Raw genomic sequence first — 18,833 nt, forward strand, 5'->3', positions numbered from 1 at the left:
TATGCATCACCTTGCACTTATCCACATTAAATTTCAACTGCCATTTGGATGCCCAATTTTCCAGTCTCACAAGATCCTCCTGCAATTTATCACAATCTGCTTGTGATTTAACTACTCTGAATAATTTTGTATCATCTGCAAATTTGATTCTCACTCTTATTCCTTTCTAGATCATTTATAAATATATTGAAAAGCACAGATCCCAGTACAGATCCCTGAGGCACTCCATTGCCCACTCCCATCCACTGAGAAAATTGTCCATTTAATCCTACTCTGTTTCCTGTCTTTTAGCCAGTTTGTAAACCACGAAAGGACATCGCCACCTATCCCATGACTTTTTACTTTTCCTAAAAGCCTCTCATGAGGAACTTTGTCAAACGCCTTCCGAAAATCCAAGTATACTACATCTAATGATTCACCTTTATCTACATGTTTATTAATTCCTTCAAAAAAGTGAAGCAGTTTTGTGAGGCAAGATTTGTCTTGGGTAAAGCCATGCTGACTTTTTTCCATTAAACCATGTCTTTCTATATTTTCTTTGATTTTGATATTTAGAACACTTTCCACTATTTTTCCTGGCACTGAAGTCAGGCTTACTGGTCTGTAGTTTCCCGGATCGCACCTGGAGCCCTTTTTAAATATTGGAGTTACATTAGCCACCCTCTAGACTTCATGCACAATGGATGATTTTAATGATAGGTTACAAATTTTTACTAATAGATCTGAAATTTCATTTTTGAGTTCCTTCAGAACCTTGGGGTGTATACCATCCGGTCCAGGTGATTTACTACAGTTTGTCAATCAGGCCTACCACATCTTGTAGGTTCACTGTGATTTGGTTCAGCCTATCTGAATCATTACCCATGAAAACCTTCTCCGGAAGGTGAATGTTCCCCCTTTTTTTTTTTTTTTTTGCAGGGGGGGGTGGGGGCTGGTGTTTCTCCTGTCTTGCTGGGCAGGAAATCCACTTGTGTCCTCCCATGTTACTTGGTTCTCTTTATTTTTTCATAGTGAAAAGCATTACTCTGCTTATTAGGCTGCAGGATCCCAATTGGCCCCTCTCCTGGTACCGCCTAGTTGCTGTTCTGGGCTCCAAAAGCTAGGATCATAACCCAAAGAACCCAACTAGATTTTAGAACTTACATATTGCAAAATAAAAAGTGGCAACTCTTAGTAGAATTGTATTCTCTGTGGACAGCAGAGCAAACAGCTACATAAGATGGGTGGCATCATCTGACGGCACCGAATTGGCCATTCCTTTCTTAGTTGAGAACTTTTCAGTCCATTCTGAGCATGCATGGCATTTCCCGGGCAGCCATCGCTGCGCAAAGCTCCCTTAGTCTTATCGTTCACTAATGTGAGTGGTTGAAATTTGCTCTCCAGTCGACACCATGATTTTCTCATCAGGAAAATGTCATCAAAGAATTCTTCATAGAAAAAAGAAGAGCTCTTTCAGATCATGTAAAGGCTATCGCAGAAAGATGGGTGTAACAGATCTTCACAATGTGCGCCTCAGATGTCTCAGTTTGGAGCATGGTAGCTCGAGTTGTAGTCACCTTGTGAGAATGATCCTGTGGGCCATCGCTTTTAGAGACCTCAGACTGAAATATGAGCTTTCGTATTCATTAGAAAAGAGTCATTCAAGTCACCAAAAGAAAACAGGAATCACCATCTCAACTCTTTAAAAAAAAAAATCCTGTGAAGAAAGTAGAAATCAAGCTGTAACATCCTCTGCCCATAGCACAGATTCCTCAACACAGAGGCATCATCATGTGGAATTTTGGCATGGAGTGACGTCATGGGTGCCGAAACATCATGGTGCAAAGACATCACTGTGCGGAGTTATCGGCACTGAGAAGCACCCATTCATTGGCGCAGAATCATCATTCATCAGCACCAAAGCATCAGGATGCCATGAATTGACACACATCATTAAAGGAAAAGATCAGCTTTCAGTCTTGACAATATACACACTCTATTACCTCCAATATTACAGCCAGAGGTTCCTTTCTGTGATGGAGGACCTGTAGTGCCTTTACCACAATTACCAGAGATTCATTCCTTCATACAGAAATTCTAGTCGGATTTCCTTAACTTACATGAAAATTACCAGGCAAAGAAGCACCAATTCAAACTCCAGTTTTTGGAAAAACTGAAAAGCATAATACAAAACATCCAGCATCATTCTTCCAGGAAGAAGGAAAAAAGGAAGCACCAAAATCAGAAACAGAGATATAGCTTTGGTTCTGGAAGATTCACAGAGCTCTGATTCATTACACAATACATATCACATGTATTCATGGCCTCATCACCTGAGCCAGGCAGAGCTTCAGTGGCACCAGAGGATACCACCTGCCCCCATATCCCATCAAAAGATGACTGAAGCCATCCTGTTTAATATGGCAGAAGAGGATTCATGCCTGACAGAATAAGGGGATAATGAAATGTATTCAGCCACCAAAACAGTTCAAAGAAGTTCCAATTCATGAGGCATTATTGCAGATACAAGCTAAAATATGAAAGCCACCTTTTTCCATACAATCAGTAACAAAAACTATAGATGTGAAGTATAGGGTTCAGAGTTGCCTCAGACACACTTAAAATACAACTGCCACATGAATCCCTGATGGAACAGTCTGCCTTGAAGAGGACAAAGAAAACTGATTATACTCAAGTAATCCTTCAGGAAAGGACCATAGATTATTGGACACAGTTGGCAAAAAATCTTCCAAGGAGTGACTCTTCAATCAAGGACAGATGCTCATCAGATTTAGATGATTTAAGGTATATACAATAACTTGTAAAAACGTAGAGCATGCGAAAAAGCTCCTAAATGAAGAGCTGAAACTATTCCCCTTTGAGACAGATGCTGAAGATTGCACAAAACATGACTCAGTCGATTTATGACTTTTGACACAGCTTTCAGAATTTCTGCCTCTGTCATGGCAGCAAGAAGAATGACCTGGCTTAGAGTGTCTAGTGTCTAGTCTACGGGACGATGTGCATGACAAACTGAACACACCGTGTTTGGGAGACATAAAAGACCAGTGTAGTTCTTAAAAAATAATTATATATATATATATATATATATATATAATCTCCACCATGCTATCTGTGTCATTCGGAACTTCAGTTGTGCATATTAAATCAGTTGCAGAATCGTATGCATTGCAATGCAATTCAGCCAGTCCCTCTAAGGAAAAAAGGGAAAGGGTTATACTCCAAATCCTTCTTGATACTGATAAAAAAACCCCAGGAGATTTGGGGCGAGTTGTAGATCTTAAAGACCTGAAGACACCCTAAAAGAAATCCTTCCACGTCTGCAAAAAAAGAGGACTGACTAACTTCAATAGATCTAAAAGATGCTTATGCACATATTCCAGTCAACAGGAAAGACAGGAAATGCTTAAGGTTCACCCTACAAGATCACTATTATCAATACAGAGTGTTACCGTTCAGGCTAGTGGCTACAGCAAGAGATTCATGAAGTGTCTTACGGTGGTAGCTGCATATCTAGGGAAGCAAAACTTACTAGTCTGTCTGTACTTAGACAACTGGCTAATACTGAGCACATCCTACGAGAACTGTTATAGATGTGATCTTTGTCACTCAAACCATGCAGTACCTGGGGTTCTTACTGAATTTTGGAAAAAAATCCAACCTCGGCCCCACCCAAAACTTGGAGTTTATAGGAGCTCATCTGGATATGGTGAACTGAAGAGTGACAAAATGGCAAAGTGTGGCACAGTAACTTATGTTAAAAAAAAAAAAAAAGGATTGCTCACAAGTTCATGAAGTTATTAGGCTATATGGCATCAACAGGGCTTGTAACACCTTTAGTAGTATGGAAATGAGGTATGCACAGTGGCATCTGAAACTTTGGAATCTGCATCTTCAGTCTCTGAATTACAGAATCCCTGTGACCAAGGCACTAATCAACACAATGAAATTATGGACTAAAAGAAGAAAACCTGCTTTGAGGCCAAAATATGCATCTGCCAAAATTCCAAAAAATATTAGACAGTTGTCTCGCATTAGAGATGGACAGCACTATGGAGTCCATTTCCACACAAGGGCAGTGGACTCGACAGAAATAGTCTCTGCACAACGCTCTGTTGGGATTGAGAGCCATCTTCAATACCCTACAAGTGTTTTAACCTAACAGACAATCAGATAATGATATTTTTTAATATAAACAAGGAAGGAGAAACAAGATCCTCAAAGCTTGGCAAGGAAGCACTAGCTATTTTGACTTGGGCAGTCAGAAGAAAACTGTATTTTCCTAGCATTTAGACAGATGGACTCAGGACTGGTGGGTTATGCTTCCCTGCCAGTAGATGGAGCCACTTGATCTTTCAGAGGATGTGACTCAGCTCCTGGTGGCTTCTAGAAAGCCTTCCACTAGAAAGTCCTATGGACTGAAGTGGAGGAGGTTTCCGTGTGGTGTGAACAGAAGGCCCTAGATCTGTTCTCCCGCCCCACACAAAAACTGCATGACTACCTTCTACACCTATTGGAAGCTGGCTTAAAAACCAATTCCGTTAGAATTCATCTCGCTGTAATTGGCCCATACCATCTACATCTTGGTGGTATGCGCCACCCATCTCTGTAAAGCCTATAGTTGTAGAGTTCATGTGGAGTCTGCTTCAATTGAAGACTTCCCTAAGGCCTCCTGCTGGGTCATGGGACATCGTGGTGTTAGCTCAGCTGATGAGAGCTCCTTTTGAGCTGTTCTGCACCTGTGACCTGTAAGGTCTTTTTATTTTGGTGGCAGTCGCTTCAGTGCACAGGGTCAGCAAGCTCCAAGCCTTAGTGACTTATCCATCTCATACTAAGTTTTATCATGACAGGGTGGTCTTGCATACACACCCACCCTAAGTTCCTGACTAAGATGGTGAAGGATTTCCATGTTAATCCTGCCAATATTCTTTCCCAGGCCCCATTTGCACCAAGGCAAACGAACACTGCACAGTTTGGACTGCAGGCGAGCCTTAGCCTTCTATCCAGAGCAGACAGAAGCCCATAAATAGACCACCTAGATTTTTGTTTCTTTTGATAGGAATAGGTTAGGCATTGCCATTGCCAAACACACTATCCGATTGACTAGTAGATTGCATATCTTCCTTTTCGCCTAGTCAGGACTGCATCTCGGGGGTCATGTTGAGGCTCATTCTGTCAGAGCCATGGCAGTGTCAGTGGCCCACTTGCGAGCTGCGACGTGAAGTTCTTTCCACACATTCACATCTCATTACTGTCTAGATATAGGGATGGCTGGCGCGACAGTAGGTTTGGCCAGTCTTTCTTTGGTTCTTTGGAACCTGTTTGAACTGTAGAACCCAACTCTCCCACCTAGAGCTTGTGGTTTGGTTTCAGGCTATATCCTGATCTGTAACCAATAGCACTGGTAGTGTTGTGCCCATTGGCACCTGGTTGGGTGTCTGTTGGACCCCTTTTGTGTTGAGGGATTCACCCATGTGTGAAGACTACCATTCTGCTTGTCCTTGGAGAAAGTGGAGTTGCTTACCTGTAACAGGTGTTCTTCAAGGACAGCAGGATGTTAGTCCTTACAAAATCTGCCCGCCACCCCATGGAGTTGGGTTTCTCCTATTTTTTTTATTATAATTCTTTGAAACCAGACTGGAGAGGGACCCTGTGTGGATGCATGGTATAGGGCATTCTGGTCATGCTCAGTATACCTAATCAAAGTTCTAGAATCTTTGACATGTTTTCCGCATTGGGGCTCCATCTGATGTCACCTGGGTTTGAGGACTAACATTTATTTATTTTATTTGAAAACTTTTTTATACCGATATTAGTGGGGACATCATATCGGTTTACATTATAACTAAAGAGAGGAAAATACAATGAACAGGTGCGGGGGCGTGGGCTTACATAGGAACAAGTAAACAGCAATGATTTGAGAGGAACAACGAGGGGCTGCTCAAGCGAGCTGTTAAACAATACCATGATAGGGTGGCAACTGTGCCCAAAAATTTTGTACAAGGTTCAGTAAGTATTAGTAAGGAGGCCAGGGGGGGTCAAGGGTTATGGGGGGGAGGAAGGGTAAGCTTGCTTAAAGAGCCAAGTTTTAACATTGGCCCTGAATTTAGACATGCAGGTCTCGAGTCGGAGGTTGGGGGGTAATGAATTCCAGAGTGTGGGTCCGGCAATGGAGAGGGCCCGGTCCCTGCTGTCCTAGGAAAACACCTGTTACAGTTAAGCAACTTTGCTTTATATGCGATCCAAAATTTAAGGTATGATGTGGATTTACAGTATTCTCAATGAGGTACATGTGGTAGCATTTTAAATGGGGTCATGTGAAATTCACTGGTCAAGGAGTCTGCTTTTAAGGGATAAATCTCTCTCCTTGTATGCTTGTCTTTTAGACAGAAAATGAGGAGACCAAGGAGCGTCTCTTTGAATCTCTGCTGAGCGAATGTCGTGATGCTATTCAGGCTGTACGTGAGGAGCTGAAAACTGATCCAGTAAGTACACTGAGCCCCAGTAATTGTGCATCTCCTTCAGAAGTAATTGTCAATAATAGTATTCCCCAGGTACTTAATGGCTTTACTGCTCCTTCCTGGATACTTGGCAGTAGTGTTACCACCTCTAACCAGCAACAGTATTCTTTCTTCAAGGTATTACTACCATGTCTAGTTATCTATATGATTCGGAAATTAAAGCAGTACCTATAGTCATATAACACACATGTAAATTATGAGAATACTACCTGTAACTGGAAGCACAGGTTGTGCTTTATCTGAAGGCAAACCTATTGTACCTCTCAATCATCAGCATAACATGCCGCATTCGTTCACGTCGGTTTTCCTAGCTCTGGAGCCTCTCTGTTTTTGATCCCAACTCTGTTCTTCACAGTTGTATTGTACTGAAATAATTTTCAGTAGCATTCTGTCTAGCATTTATCTGGGCCTTTTCTTGCCTTAAAGTCCAACCTTTTTTTGTTCTCATGTAGAAACAGCGTGATCACTTTGTGGAAGGAGAGCAGGGAAAAGTATCCAACTTGCAGTACCTGCACAGGTAAAGAGGTATTGAAAGAGAGGGGGAAACTAGCACTAAGTGAGGACTTTGACTTAATTTATTTAGCTGAAGAAATCTTTATGCATCTAAGAGTGAATTCTCATTTTCTTGTCATATCTTCAGCACAAGACAAAGGTTAAAAAAAATATATTTTGAGCTGTCACTTAGCTGCTCCTAATACTTTATTAACTTATTTGATAAAAGCATCAATGGACTTCTCCAGGTTTATAAATTATCTTAGTGTATCATAGGACTTATTTTACTTTTCCTATCAAGAAAAAACAAAGTTTTTAGACTCCTTCATGACCTTGGAGATACCTTATATTTTCTGGCTGAAAAATAGACCGACAACCTCCTTTGTAGTGAAGCCACACCATGAAATGCCAAATAGAGCCACTAATAAGAGTACTGTTGTCACTTGCCTCCTGACCTTTTAAGAAGCTGAGGCACCAATTTTAGAAGCTTTCCCTTTCCAGAATATATAGATGGTTGTGTGGGGAACTGGGGTCTTGACTTGTATGTAATCTGTGTTAATGTTAACATTCCAGCTACCTGACCTACATCAAGTCCTCGACTGCCATCAAGCGCAACGAGAGCATGGCCAAGGCCTTACAGAAAGCACTGCTGCAGCAGCAACAGTTGGTAGATGATGGAAAGCGCACCCCTCGGCCTCAGGACTTGATCCGGCTTTATGATATCATCCTGCAGGTAATCGAGGGAGTGAGGTGCTTCTCTTTGAAATATGACTGCAGAGAGAGACTGTATAACCTATTTAGATTGCTCTAAGCTTACCTTTGTTTTTCTCCCACTGAGTAAAGTAAGATGCATCATGGGACAGATGTGGTTTCTCTAACATCTAGTGACTGTTTCCAAGCTTATTACCTTTCTTCTGTAATAAGAACTCAAGGTACTTTGATCATTTAAATCAAATATATGGCAATTGTCGTTTTGTTACCTGTGTCTAAACAGGAACAATTATTCTACAAGAATAGATCTTTAATGGTATGAGAGTGCCTACTCCTGTCCTGAAATTGCAAAAGCCATTCTTGCACTGTGCGAGTGTGAGACAAAATGCTCTTAAGTACTGCTAGTCAGATATTCTTTAAACAGTATTGTCTCTTGCAAGTCTCCAGTGCTTTTCCTTAGGTCAAAGATTGTTCTTTTGAATTCAGACTACTTGTTTGATTCTTTTGACCTGTCATCTTAAATAGCATACCAGGAAACTTGTGAGCTATTCAATTTTTTTTTTTTTTATTTATTTAAAATTCTTTGTATCCTGTACCCTCTGAAGTTCGGGCTGGGTAACAATATTACAAACATAAAAATACATAGCACATACATAAAATAAGATAAACAAATATTAACATCATAAAACTGTATATCACATACGAAAACATGACAGACAAATTAGCATAATAAAACATCAAGACATGAATCCTTTCTCTTTCTTATAGATATATTCAGTTGTTATTTTAAGCCATGGCTACATTTGAGTATTAGATGTAAAATTTAGCCTTAACCTACAAATTTTGTCAGGAGGGATGGTATGAGTCTGAGTTTGCATAAGCTGTGTCTTACTAAAAGGGCACTTGATTACCTGAAGATGATAGGGAGAAAGCAGTTGCAGAGATGTTTTAGTACTGTTTTAAAATCTTTTTTTGTTTGTCAGAAGTCATATGTATTCTGTGAAGGAATTCCAAAATATAGGCCCAGCAAGTGAAAATGCTTTTCACGAGTGGATGAATCTAGCTGTTCCCTGTACGTACCAGGATCAGTCCAGACACCTGGGTTGTGACTCCGCACCAGCAGATGGAGACAGAGCAAGACTTGTCGGGCACCCTCACATATAGTAAGGCACCACCCACAGCTCGTCAGTCTTTCTCTGTCTCCAGCAGATGGGGCAGGTTCACCCACAGGCTCTGAGGATCCCTGGGTAGTTGTTTAGCTAGTCAGGGTTGTTGGATTTGGTTTAATTTGGTTTAATTGTTTGGATTGTAAAAAAAAAAAAAAAAAAAAGGAAAGTTATAGAACGGCTTCGCTTGTCCTGAAAGCCTCCCAGGGGGGTTGTGAGGTCCTGAGGGGACTACCCCTCCCTGGTTGAGGCCGCTGCTGAGGGTTGAGGACCCGGCCTGTCTCTGGCAGCAGCGCCGGGGGTGACACCGGGGAGCCCGGTTCACTCACCCCCGCTGGACCGGACACTTCAGGACCAAGGTCAGCGGCAGGTAGCAAAAAAAAAAAAAAAAAAGGGGACTTTGTTTTTCTTTCTTGCCGTTTTCGCCGTCTGTGAGGTTGGCTTTGGTTTTCGCAGGGGGAGCGTTCCGCGGGCGGTTTTTTGAAATTTTTTTCTGGTCTCTTGGCGGCTTCGGTGGTCCGGGCCGGTGCGGTGCATGCCGAGGGGCGTTACAGACCGCGCGTGCAGATCGACGGGCTTTATTTTCCTGTCTATCGGGCGGTGAAGGGCCGTCCGAGGGCGGTCGGGGAGTTCGCGCTCGACCGCGATCGCCGCCGCGCGCTGCCCCTGAAGGGGAAGGCAGGGCCGGCCTGTTCCCGCTCAGCGCGGGAACGGCGGCCATTTTAGAGTCCGTAGGGGAGGCCACGCGGTGAAAAATGGCGGCATGCCGCCGGCGTTGTCTCCCCAGCGGCGGGACCCCGGGGGGGGCTGCTTCCGCGGCGGTTGGGAGTCAGGAGGAGGCCTCCTCCGCTCCTGCGGCCTCGTTTTCGTCGGCGTTGTCTCCCCAGCGGCGGGACCCCGGGGGGGTTCCCCCGCGGGGGGGCTGCTTCTGCGGCGGTTCGGAGTCAGGAGGAGGTCTCCTCCGATCCTGAGGCCTCGGTTTTGTCGGCCCTCGCGGGGCTTGGAAGTAAAAAAAAAAAAAAAAAATTTTTAAATAAATATTTAAATAAATATACGCTCAATGCGGAAGGGATCGTCGGTAAGGGGGTTCTGACAGTCTGTCTGATCCCCAGAAGAAGCGAGCGGGGGAGGGTACACGGAGACCCGTGGATCCGCTTAGCGAACGGCGCTCAGGCCGCGGGGCCCCCCAGGAGACCGACTCCAAATCGGCTTCATCCGGGGACGAAGACCCTGATTAGGGGTCCCGCGGGACGACGGTGCGCACGCGGATACGATCCACGCGGGGGAGGGTGCCCACCCCAAGGTGGTGCACTTGTTCCGGAAGGAGGAACTTGCACCGCTAACTCCGGCTGTTTTTTCTTGGAAGTGGGTGTGGATGCCCCACCCATGGAGCCTAGAAAGGATTTACCAAGATGGACCCGGTGTTGTTGGGCCTGACAGGACCCGCGTTGGTTTTTCCGGTCCATTTTTCCGCTTCGGATATTCTCCTTCGCGAATGGGACACCCCGGAGTTGGGCTTCAAGGTTAGTAAAGCTATGGACAAGCTGTATCCGTTGCCGGAGGACGCGTTGGAATCCCCCCGTCTTCCGCGAGTGGACGCAGCGGTTTCGGCAGTCACTAAACGGTCGACGATTCCGGTGACGGGAGCCGCGGCGCTCCAGGATATCCAAGACAGAAAGCTGGAGTCTCAGCTCAGGAAAGTCTTTGAGGTTTCGGCTCTGGGCGCCCGGGCGGCTATGGGTAGTATTTGCCCTGAGAGCCGGCTTGCGCTGGGCTCAGGTTCTTCAGGCCAAGGCGAGCCTCTCGGGTGAGGAGTCGGAGCAAGCGGTCAACTTGGAGGCAGTTATTGCGTACAGCGCGAAGGCGATGCACGACCTTCTGCGGCCTTCGGCTAGAGCCATGGTCTCGGCAGTTTTCGGCACAACGTCTCCTGTGGCTCCGTGATTGGGCGGCGGATGGATCTTCCAAGGCACACCTAGGCTCGCTCCCTTCTAAGGGGAAGTTGTTATTTGGCAAACAACTGGGCGACCTGATGCAGTACTTTGGTGAAAACCGGGAGTACAAGTTACTGGAGGACAGATACAGGGCCCAGTCTTCGTTTTCCAATAGGTCCCGCGTTTGTGGGCCCAGGAAGTCGCCGCCACAGAGATTGTCGGGGGCCCCGTATCGATCTAGTTCCTCTTGTCGGTCGTCGTGGTCCCAGTCCGTTCGAGGAAGGACATTTGGACGGCATGGCGGTTCCTCGTTGGGGACCAGTCCGAAGCCCGGCTCCATTGGTTACACCGGAGATAGGATCCAGGTTGGCGCGGTCGAAGCCCGGCTCCATTGGTTACCCCGGAGGTAGGATCCAGGTTGGCGCGGTGCGGGAATCGGGCCAGGAGAATCACGGACCGGTGGGTCCTCAGCGTGATAAGACACGGTTACGCGTTACTTTTGGCTCGGGTTCCGGCGGACATAGTTCTGGTGTCCCCTTACAAGGCAGGCATCAAGCGTTGGCTGTCCGGGATACGTGGCGACGCCTAGAAGACCTGGGCGCGGTAGTTCCTGTGCATCCGGGTCAGCGTCATCTGGGCCGGTAGTCCATTTACTTCATAGTGCCAAAGAAGGAATCCTGGACCTCAAAGGAGTCAACAGGTGTCTCCGCGTCCCTCGATTCCAAATGGAGACGATCCGCCCAGTCATAGCTTCGGTTCGACCAGGGGAATTCCTGGCGTCGCTGGATCTGACGGAGACTTACCTCACATCGGCATTCGACCGTGCCATCAGCGAACGCCCCTATTTGGACGATTGGCTGATTCGAGCCAAATCCGAAATGCAGTGCCGACTGGCAGTCGACAGTGTCCTGCACCTCTTGCGGTCGCTCGGATGGGTGGTCAATCTCGCCAAAATCCGGCTGGTTCCCACCCAGACCCTGGATACTTGGGAGCACTGTTCGACACGAAGCAAGGCAGGGTGTTTTCTGTCCAAGGACCGGTCTGCAAGCTGCAGGGTCAGATACGCCGTCTCTTGTCCCTCCGGATTCCGCAGGGGTGCGATTACCTGATGGTGTTGGGATCAATGGCGTCAACGCTGGCGCTAGTCCCCTGGGCGTTCGCTCATCTACGTCCATTGCAATCCGCATTGCTCTCCCGCTGGCGGCAGGTGTCCGAGGAGTTTTTACCTTCCCCTCCCGCTCACGGATCAGGTGAGGTCCAGTTTGCAGTGGGGGCTCTGCACCGACAATCTGACACGCGGAGTGTCCCTACTCATGCCCACCTGGATGGTAGTCACCACGGATGCCAGCTTCTCCGGCTGGGGAGCGATTTGCATGGGCCGCTCGGTGCAGGGACTGTGGTCCAAAGCTCAATCACAGTGGTCCATCAACTGCTTGGAGACCAGAGTGGTCACGTTGGTGCTCCAGTCGTTCCTCCCATTGCTCCGAGGGACTTCGGTCAGAGTGTTGTCGGACAATGCGACCACAGTGGCGTGTATCAATCGCCAGGGAGGTACGAGGAGCCAAGCGGTGGCGGAGCAGGCGCGGCTGCTCAGGCTTTGGGCGGAGAGGAACCTCAGCAACATCACGGCGTCCCACATCGCCGGAGTGGACAATGTCCAAGCGGATTTCCTCAGTCGGCATCGATTGGATCCAGGGGAGTGCGTGCTGCCGGAGGTGGCTTACCGTCTAATTTGCAAACGGTGTAGAACACCACACTTGGATTTGATGGCCACCGCTCAGAACACCAAGGCTCCGCGATTCGTCAGTCGACGGAGAGAACGAGGAGCCAAAGGGGTAGATACTCTGGTACTCCCTTGGCCCACGGACGTTCTCATATATGTGTTCCCTCCATGGCCTCTGATCGGCAAGGTCCTTCGTCGAATAGAGTCGCCTCCAGAGGTGATGATGGTGGCGCCGGAGTGGCCACGACGGCCTTGGTTCGCGGACCTCTTGCTCTTGGCAAAGGAGGCTCCTCTCCGTTTTCGAGGGGAAGCGGCTCTCCTGCGGCAGGGTCAGAGGACGCGGCTCACTTCGGTCTCGCGGCGTGGTTTTGAGAGGAAACGTTTGCAGTTTAAGGGATATTCGGATGCGGTGGTAGCTACCTTGCTGAGTTCTCGATAACGGTCTACCTCGTTGGCATATGTCCGGGTTTGGGCAGTGTTCCAAGATTAGTGTAGATCGCGTGAGGTGAATCCGGTGTTACCATCCGTACTGGATGTCCTCGCTTTTCTTCCGGCGGGGCTTGCTACGGACCTATCATGCAGCACCCTCCACGTACATGTAGCGGCGCTTGGCTGTCTCAGAGGTAAGGTGCAAGGTAAGTCGCTGGCTCATCATCCAGACGAGGCGCGCTTTCTTCGGGAAGCTAAGCATCTGCGGCCTCCGTTGCGGCATCCTGGTCCTTCCTGGACTCTTAATTGGTGCTCACTGCGCGGTGCTCGTCGCCTTTTGAGCCCTTCAGGAGAGCGACTCTACAAGATCTGACCCTTCAGGCGGTTTTTTCTTGTGGCGATGGCTTCGGCGAGACGAGTTTCGGAGTTGCAGGCATTGTCTTGTCGAGAACCGTTCTCACGCTTCTCTGCCTCTGTGGTGTCCGCGTTTCATTTGAACCAGACCATTGAATTGCCTGCCTTTCCTGAGGACATGTGATGTTGCAGAAACTTGATGTTCGCAGAGTTCTGCTCCGTTATCTGGTGGTAACGAATCCATTTCGGGTTTTCGGACCCTCCCTTTTGTGTTCGGGTCCAAAGCAGAGTGGCGCTGCTTCTCGAGCATCGATTGCTCGGTGGTTGAAGGAAGCTATTTCTTCTGCGTACCTATTGCATGGTAAGTCTGTCCCGGTGGGCCTCCGCGCCCACTCGATGCCAGCTCAGACCACCTCGTGGGCGGAATCTTCGTATGTGTCGCCGCAGCAGTTTTGCAGGGTGGCAACTTGGAAGTCGTTGCATACCTTTACGCGACACTATCGGCTGGATGTTACGGACCTGGATTTCTGCGAGCGGGACTCTCTGGTTCCCGCCCTCGGTGGTTCAGCTCTGGTACATCCCAGGTGTCTGGACTGATCCTGGTACGTACAGGGAAAGGAAAATTAGTTTCTTACCTGATAATTTTCGTTCCTGTAGTACCAAGGATCAGTCCAGGCTCCCACCCAAGTCTGTTTTCAGATTTAAGAAGAGTCCGCTCGGTTGGTGTTCCATTGGTTTTTCAGTATCTGTTGTTGGTCCTCTGTTTCTGGAAGTTTTGATCCAGCTGGGGGCTTTGGTTGAATCGGCCCTAGTGTGGGGCGGTATAGTTAGATAGTTTGGTTTCATTGCTGTTTTGCTTTGACATTCGTAAGACTGACGAGCTGTGGGTGGTGCCTTACTATATGTGAGGGTGCCCGACAAGTCTTGCTCTGTCTCCATCTGCTGGTGCGGAGTCACAACCCAGGTGTCTGGACTGATCCTTGGTACTACAGGAACGAAAATTATCAGGTAAGAAACTAATTTTCCTTTTGTAGAGAGGAAATTTCCAGTAAGCATTGGGAGGCTGATCAGAGGGTTCTGGTTGGTACATAAAGTTTGAGGGTACTGCTGACTTTTATAGAGTTGATGTGAGGTAGTAGATTATGTACTAGTAATACCAATTTATATTAAATCCAATACTCTGGAACCAGTGTAGGGCTCCAACACTTCAAGCAATATGTTTGTGTATTGGTGAGTAGCCTTGTGGCAGAATTTTAAATTAGCTGGAGAGGTTTGGTGGTGTTGGACAGGAGATCAGAATATAAGGCATTGTAGTAATCGAGTGAGGTTAAGGTAGGAACTGGAGTATGGTTTAGAACTTTTGTGGATTTTGCAGAGGTTTTAGATATAAAAGGCATAGTTTATAAAATGAGTGGATGACAGTTTTTATATGAACTTGCATGAATAGTGTGGAATCTAGATGAACCCCAAAGTAATGAAGGGTGTTAGTAAAGGGAATAGATTTAGAGTCAAATTGAACAGGAGGAGGAATATGAAAAGAGGTAGAGCATCCTAGGGTCATAATCTGTTTTACTGAAAGAGTATTATGGGTAAGCCAGGCTCTAATGGAAGAGAAACAAGGAAACAAACTGATAAATTGATGTCCAGGATTATGTAATTGGGCAGAAAAACTGGATGTCATCAGCATAGATACAATAGGATAGACACAGTGTAGAAAGAAGATGACAAAGAGGAGCCAGGTAGATATTGAACAGTGTGGCAGATAACGCCAAGCATGAGGGACACGCATTGTGATGGAGAATCAGGAAAATGTGACATTAGCTATTCTCACCTCTTGTGCTCTGTTCTTGAGGTATGGTGTAAATCATAATAGAACAGTTCCCGAAATACCAGTGTCTGAGAGAGAACTTGTATTGTGATCCAAGGTATCAAAGGCTGAACTGATAGCCAGAAGTAGGAAGTCCCAGAATGACTGCCACTATGCATGCCATTGGTAGTAGATGATAGTAAAGTTTCTGTATTATGGTACTTATGATAGCCAAATTGGTATTGATCAAGAACATAAGAATATGCCATACTGGGTCAGACCCAAGGGTCCATCAAGTCCAGCATCCTGTTTCCAACAGTGGCCAATCCAGGTCATAAGAACCTGGCAAGTACCCAAAAACTAAGTCTATTCCATGTTACTGTTGCTAGTAATAGCAGTGGCTATTTTCTGAGTTAACTTATTTATTTTTTATTTATTTATTTAAAATTTTTATATACCGGCATTCATGTTGCAAACACATCATGCCGGTTTACATATAACAGGGGTGTACAGTAAACAATTCAATAACCTATTTGTGTAGAAGGAAGCAGTTACAAATAACAAGGTAATAGAACTGGGAGGAGAGAAGAAAAGAAAGAGAATAACATTAGGTATAGGTATTTACATTAGTAATAACATTTTTACATGTGGAAGTGGTAGAATCTGGCTGAATAGAATTAATCGGTGTCCGGGAAAGCTTTTTTAAACAGCCAGGTCTTAAGTCTCTTCCTGAAGGTTGGGAGGCTGGGCTCCTGTCTAAGGTCCGGTGGGATGGAGTTCCATAGAAGGGGGCCGGCTGTTGAAAAGGCCCGATCTCTCAAGGTAATGTGTTTGGTAGTTTTGGCTGGGGGCACTTGAAGAGATCCTCTGAGTGTGTCTCTTGTTGGTCTGGAGGAGTTATAAATTTGGAATGGGACTTGTAAGTCGAGTGGGGTGTGTTGATGGATGGTTTTGTATATTATGGAAAGAGATTTGTAGAGGATTCTAAAGTGAACAGGCAACCAGTGGAGATCTTTTAGGATTGGAGATATATGGTCCCTCCTCCTGGGGAGGGACCATATATCTCCATATATAGCAGGTAATGGACTTCTCCTCCAAGAACTTATCCAATCCTTTTTTAAACACAGCTACACTAACTGCACTAACCACATCCTCTGGCAACAAATTCCAGAGTTTAATTGTGCGTTGAGTGAAAAAGAACTTTCTCCGATTAGTTTTAAATGAGCCACATGCTAACTTCATGGAGTGCCCCCTAGTCCTTTTATTATCGAAAGAGTAAATAACCGATTCACATTTACCCGTTCTAGACCTCTCATGAGAACGGTTGATTCGAAAAAGACCATGAGGAGATTGGATGAAAGTTCTAAAAATCCATAGGGTCAGCATTATTTTTATTTTTATTTTTTTAATATTGGACAGATTGAGACTGCTTTTAAATCAGATGGAAGTGTTCCTGAAGAGGCTAGCTGTGGTATAAATTCACAAGAAATTGTCTTCAGGAGGCTGGTAGAACAAGGATTAATAGGCTAGTTTGAATTTTAAAGAAGTGATTGTAGTATTTCTGGTTGGAAAGCAAATTTCAAACTATAGACAGTAAGGAAGTTTCTCCTAGGACAAGCAGGATGGTAGTCATCACACATGGGTTACATCGGATGGAGCCCGGCACAGAACTTTTTTTTTATCCATTTTCAGGCATAAAGAGACATATTACAGGTCATATCACCAAGTGTTACATGAGAACAACAAAACCAAATGAACATTTCAGTACATATATAAAAGGCAACCACCTTTATAGAGAAGCAAACCGTGCCCCAATATTTTATTAGTACAAAATAGGCTTATATATGCACCCTTGCCTTCAGTTTACCCTTTACAAATGATCAATCTTGTAATAAGTAAGATAAGGCCCCCAAATTTGACGGAACTTAAATCCTTTATTAAGTAAATTGTATCGAAGTTTTTCTATATCCAGAATACTCCTTTCTTGGACTTTCCAGTAATCAAGATCCGGATTAGATTTCTATTTAGTTGCAATTGTGAATCTGGCTGCCAACAACAGTTGACCCACCAACGAGCGAAACTTGAGCGGGATCTTTGAGTCCTGCCAGATACCCAGTAATCCCAATCTGGGAAGGAGGTGGAATTCAGTGTTGAGATTGCTACTTTTCGCTCCCCTCCCCCCAAACCATGCAATCCCGGGACAATGCCACCACATGTGGATATATGTTCCAAGTTCACCGCAGCCCCTCCAACAATGAATGTCATAGTTAGGGAACAATGCCTTATAATACATTGGGATTCGGTATGTTCTATGTAGTAATCTTGCCCCCAATTCAACTCTTCTGCAGCAAATGGAAAGCTTATGAGTAGAAGCCCATATGTGTTTCCATGAGGAGCCTGTTAAGGACAGCCCTAGGTCGGTGTTCCATTGATCTATAAGGGACTGAGGGGTATAGACACCCCCATTTTTTGTGCTAGGGCCCCCCAGTAAATATTCATCACCCCTTTAACTGTCCCACACCCAGAGCAAAGATAGGTTTCCAACCTATTTAACGAGGGGAGTGGGCACTGTTTATTTTGAAGAGCCCGCCTAAGTTGTAGGTAAGACGCCTGGGAGGTTACTGGAATCCTGTAACCCTCCACCAGCTCAGAGAAAGGGAGGAAACCCTAGTCACCCCAGAGTTGAGCTAAGCAACGTATCTGCGCCAAGTTGCAAAGTCAGGATGAAACGAATACCATGAAATGCCAGAGTTTCTAAAAATCAGAACAAGGGGAGAGAGGAGGTCCGTCCGTTGACCCATAAAGCGGCACAACTGTCTCCATTGCTGCAATGTATGGGCCACAAGAGGGTTCAAGCGGCAAGCTTTGTGTGAGATAGGGGAAGTGGGGGGTAAGAATAGAAGTATAGGTAGGTTGATCCCTCTAAATGTTCTTTCTCCAACTTCAGCCACCTAGGGTCTCTGTCACTCACCCAGTTGGTCAGGCTGACCAAATGGGCAGCCCAGTAGTATAGCCGAAAGATGGGCAGGGCCATGCCCCCTTGCTTTTTAGGTAACCATAGAGAACTTAACTTTATCCTTCCTGGCTTAAATTTCCAAATAAATTTCCAGATTAACCCGTGTAACTCGTGGAACTGTGAGGCCCGAACATTACAGGGGACATGTTGAAAGACGTAAAGAAATTTGGGTAGAAGAACCATCTTGATTAAATTTATGCGGCCTGCCCATGATAACTGAATGTCTTCCCAACTCTTTAAACGCTGCGTCACTTCTGTAAACAGAGGAGCTATGTTTGTGGAATAAAGTTTCTTGAGGTTCGTAGGTATAAAAATCCCCAGGTATTTAAATCCATCTCGTACAGTACGCATTCTGGACAGGCAATCAGGGACCTGTTCTACCCCACCCAAGGGGAAATTCTCAGATTTGTCATAGTTCAATTTATATCTGGATAAGGACCCATAACAGGCCACCAGGTCCAAAAAGGCTGACCTGGTTCTGGCTGCGTCGGTCAAAAAAAGTAATAGGTCATCCGCATAGAGTGCCAGTTTATGTTCCTTACCTCCTATATGGAATCCCTGAATTTTAGGGTGGGATCTGATGGCTGCTGCTAAGGGCTCGATGGGTATGTCGAATAACAAGGGGGAAAGCGGACATCCCTGAAAGGTCTCGCGTTGGATAGAGAAAAACGGGGTTAAGC

The 18,833-nt window shown here is 45.9% G+C and overlaps 1 protein-coding gene across 1 annotated transcript in view; it reads left to right on the plus strand.

Moving 5' to 3' along the window:
• Positions 1-18,833, plus strand: part of SRP68 (signal recognition particle 68) — a 136,623-nt gene that overhangs the window by 53,761 nt on the left and 64,029 nt on the right. The window contains 3 exon segments of the mRNA XM_029600463.1: positions 6,387-6,485; positions 6,974-7,038; positions 7,587-7,746. Of these exon segments, the coding sequence (XP_029456323.1) occupies positions 6,387-6,485; positions 6,974-7,038; positions 7,587-7,746 (324 nt within the window).

Source organism: Rhinatrema bivittatum, chromosome 4 (genome assembly GCF_901001135.1).
Source record: "Rhinatrema bivittatum chromosome 4, aRhiBiv1.1, whole genome shotgun sequence".
In the NCBI taxonomy this organism is placed as follows: Eukaryota; Metazoa; Chordata; class Amphibia; order Gymnophiona; family Rhinatrematidae; genus Rhinatrema; species Rhinatrema bivittatum.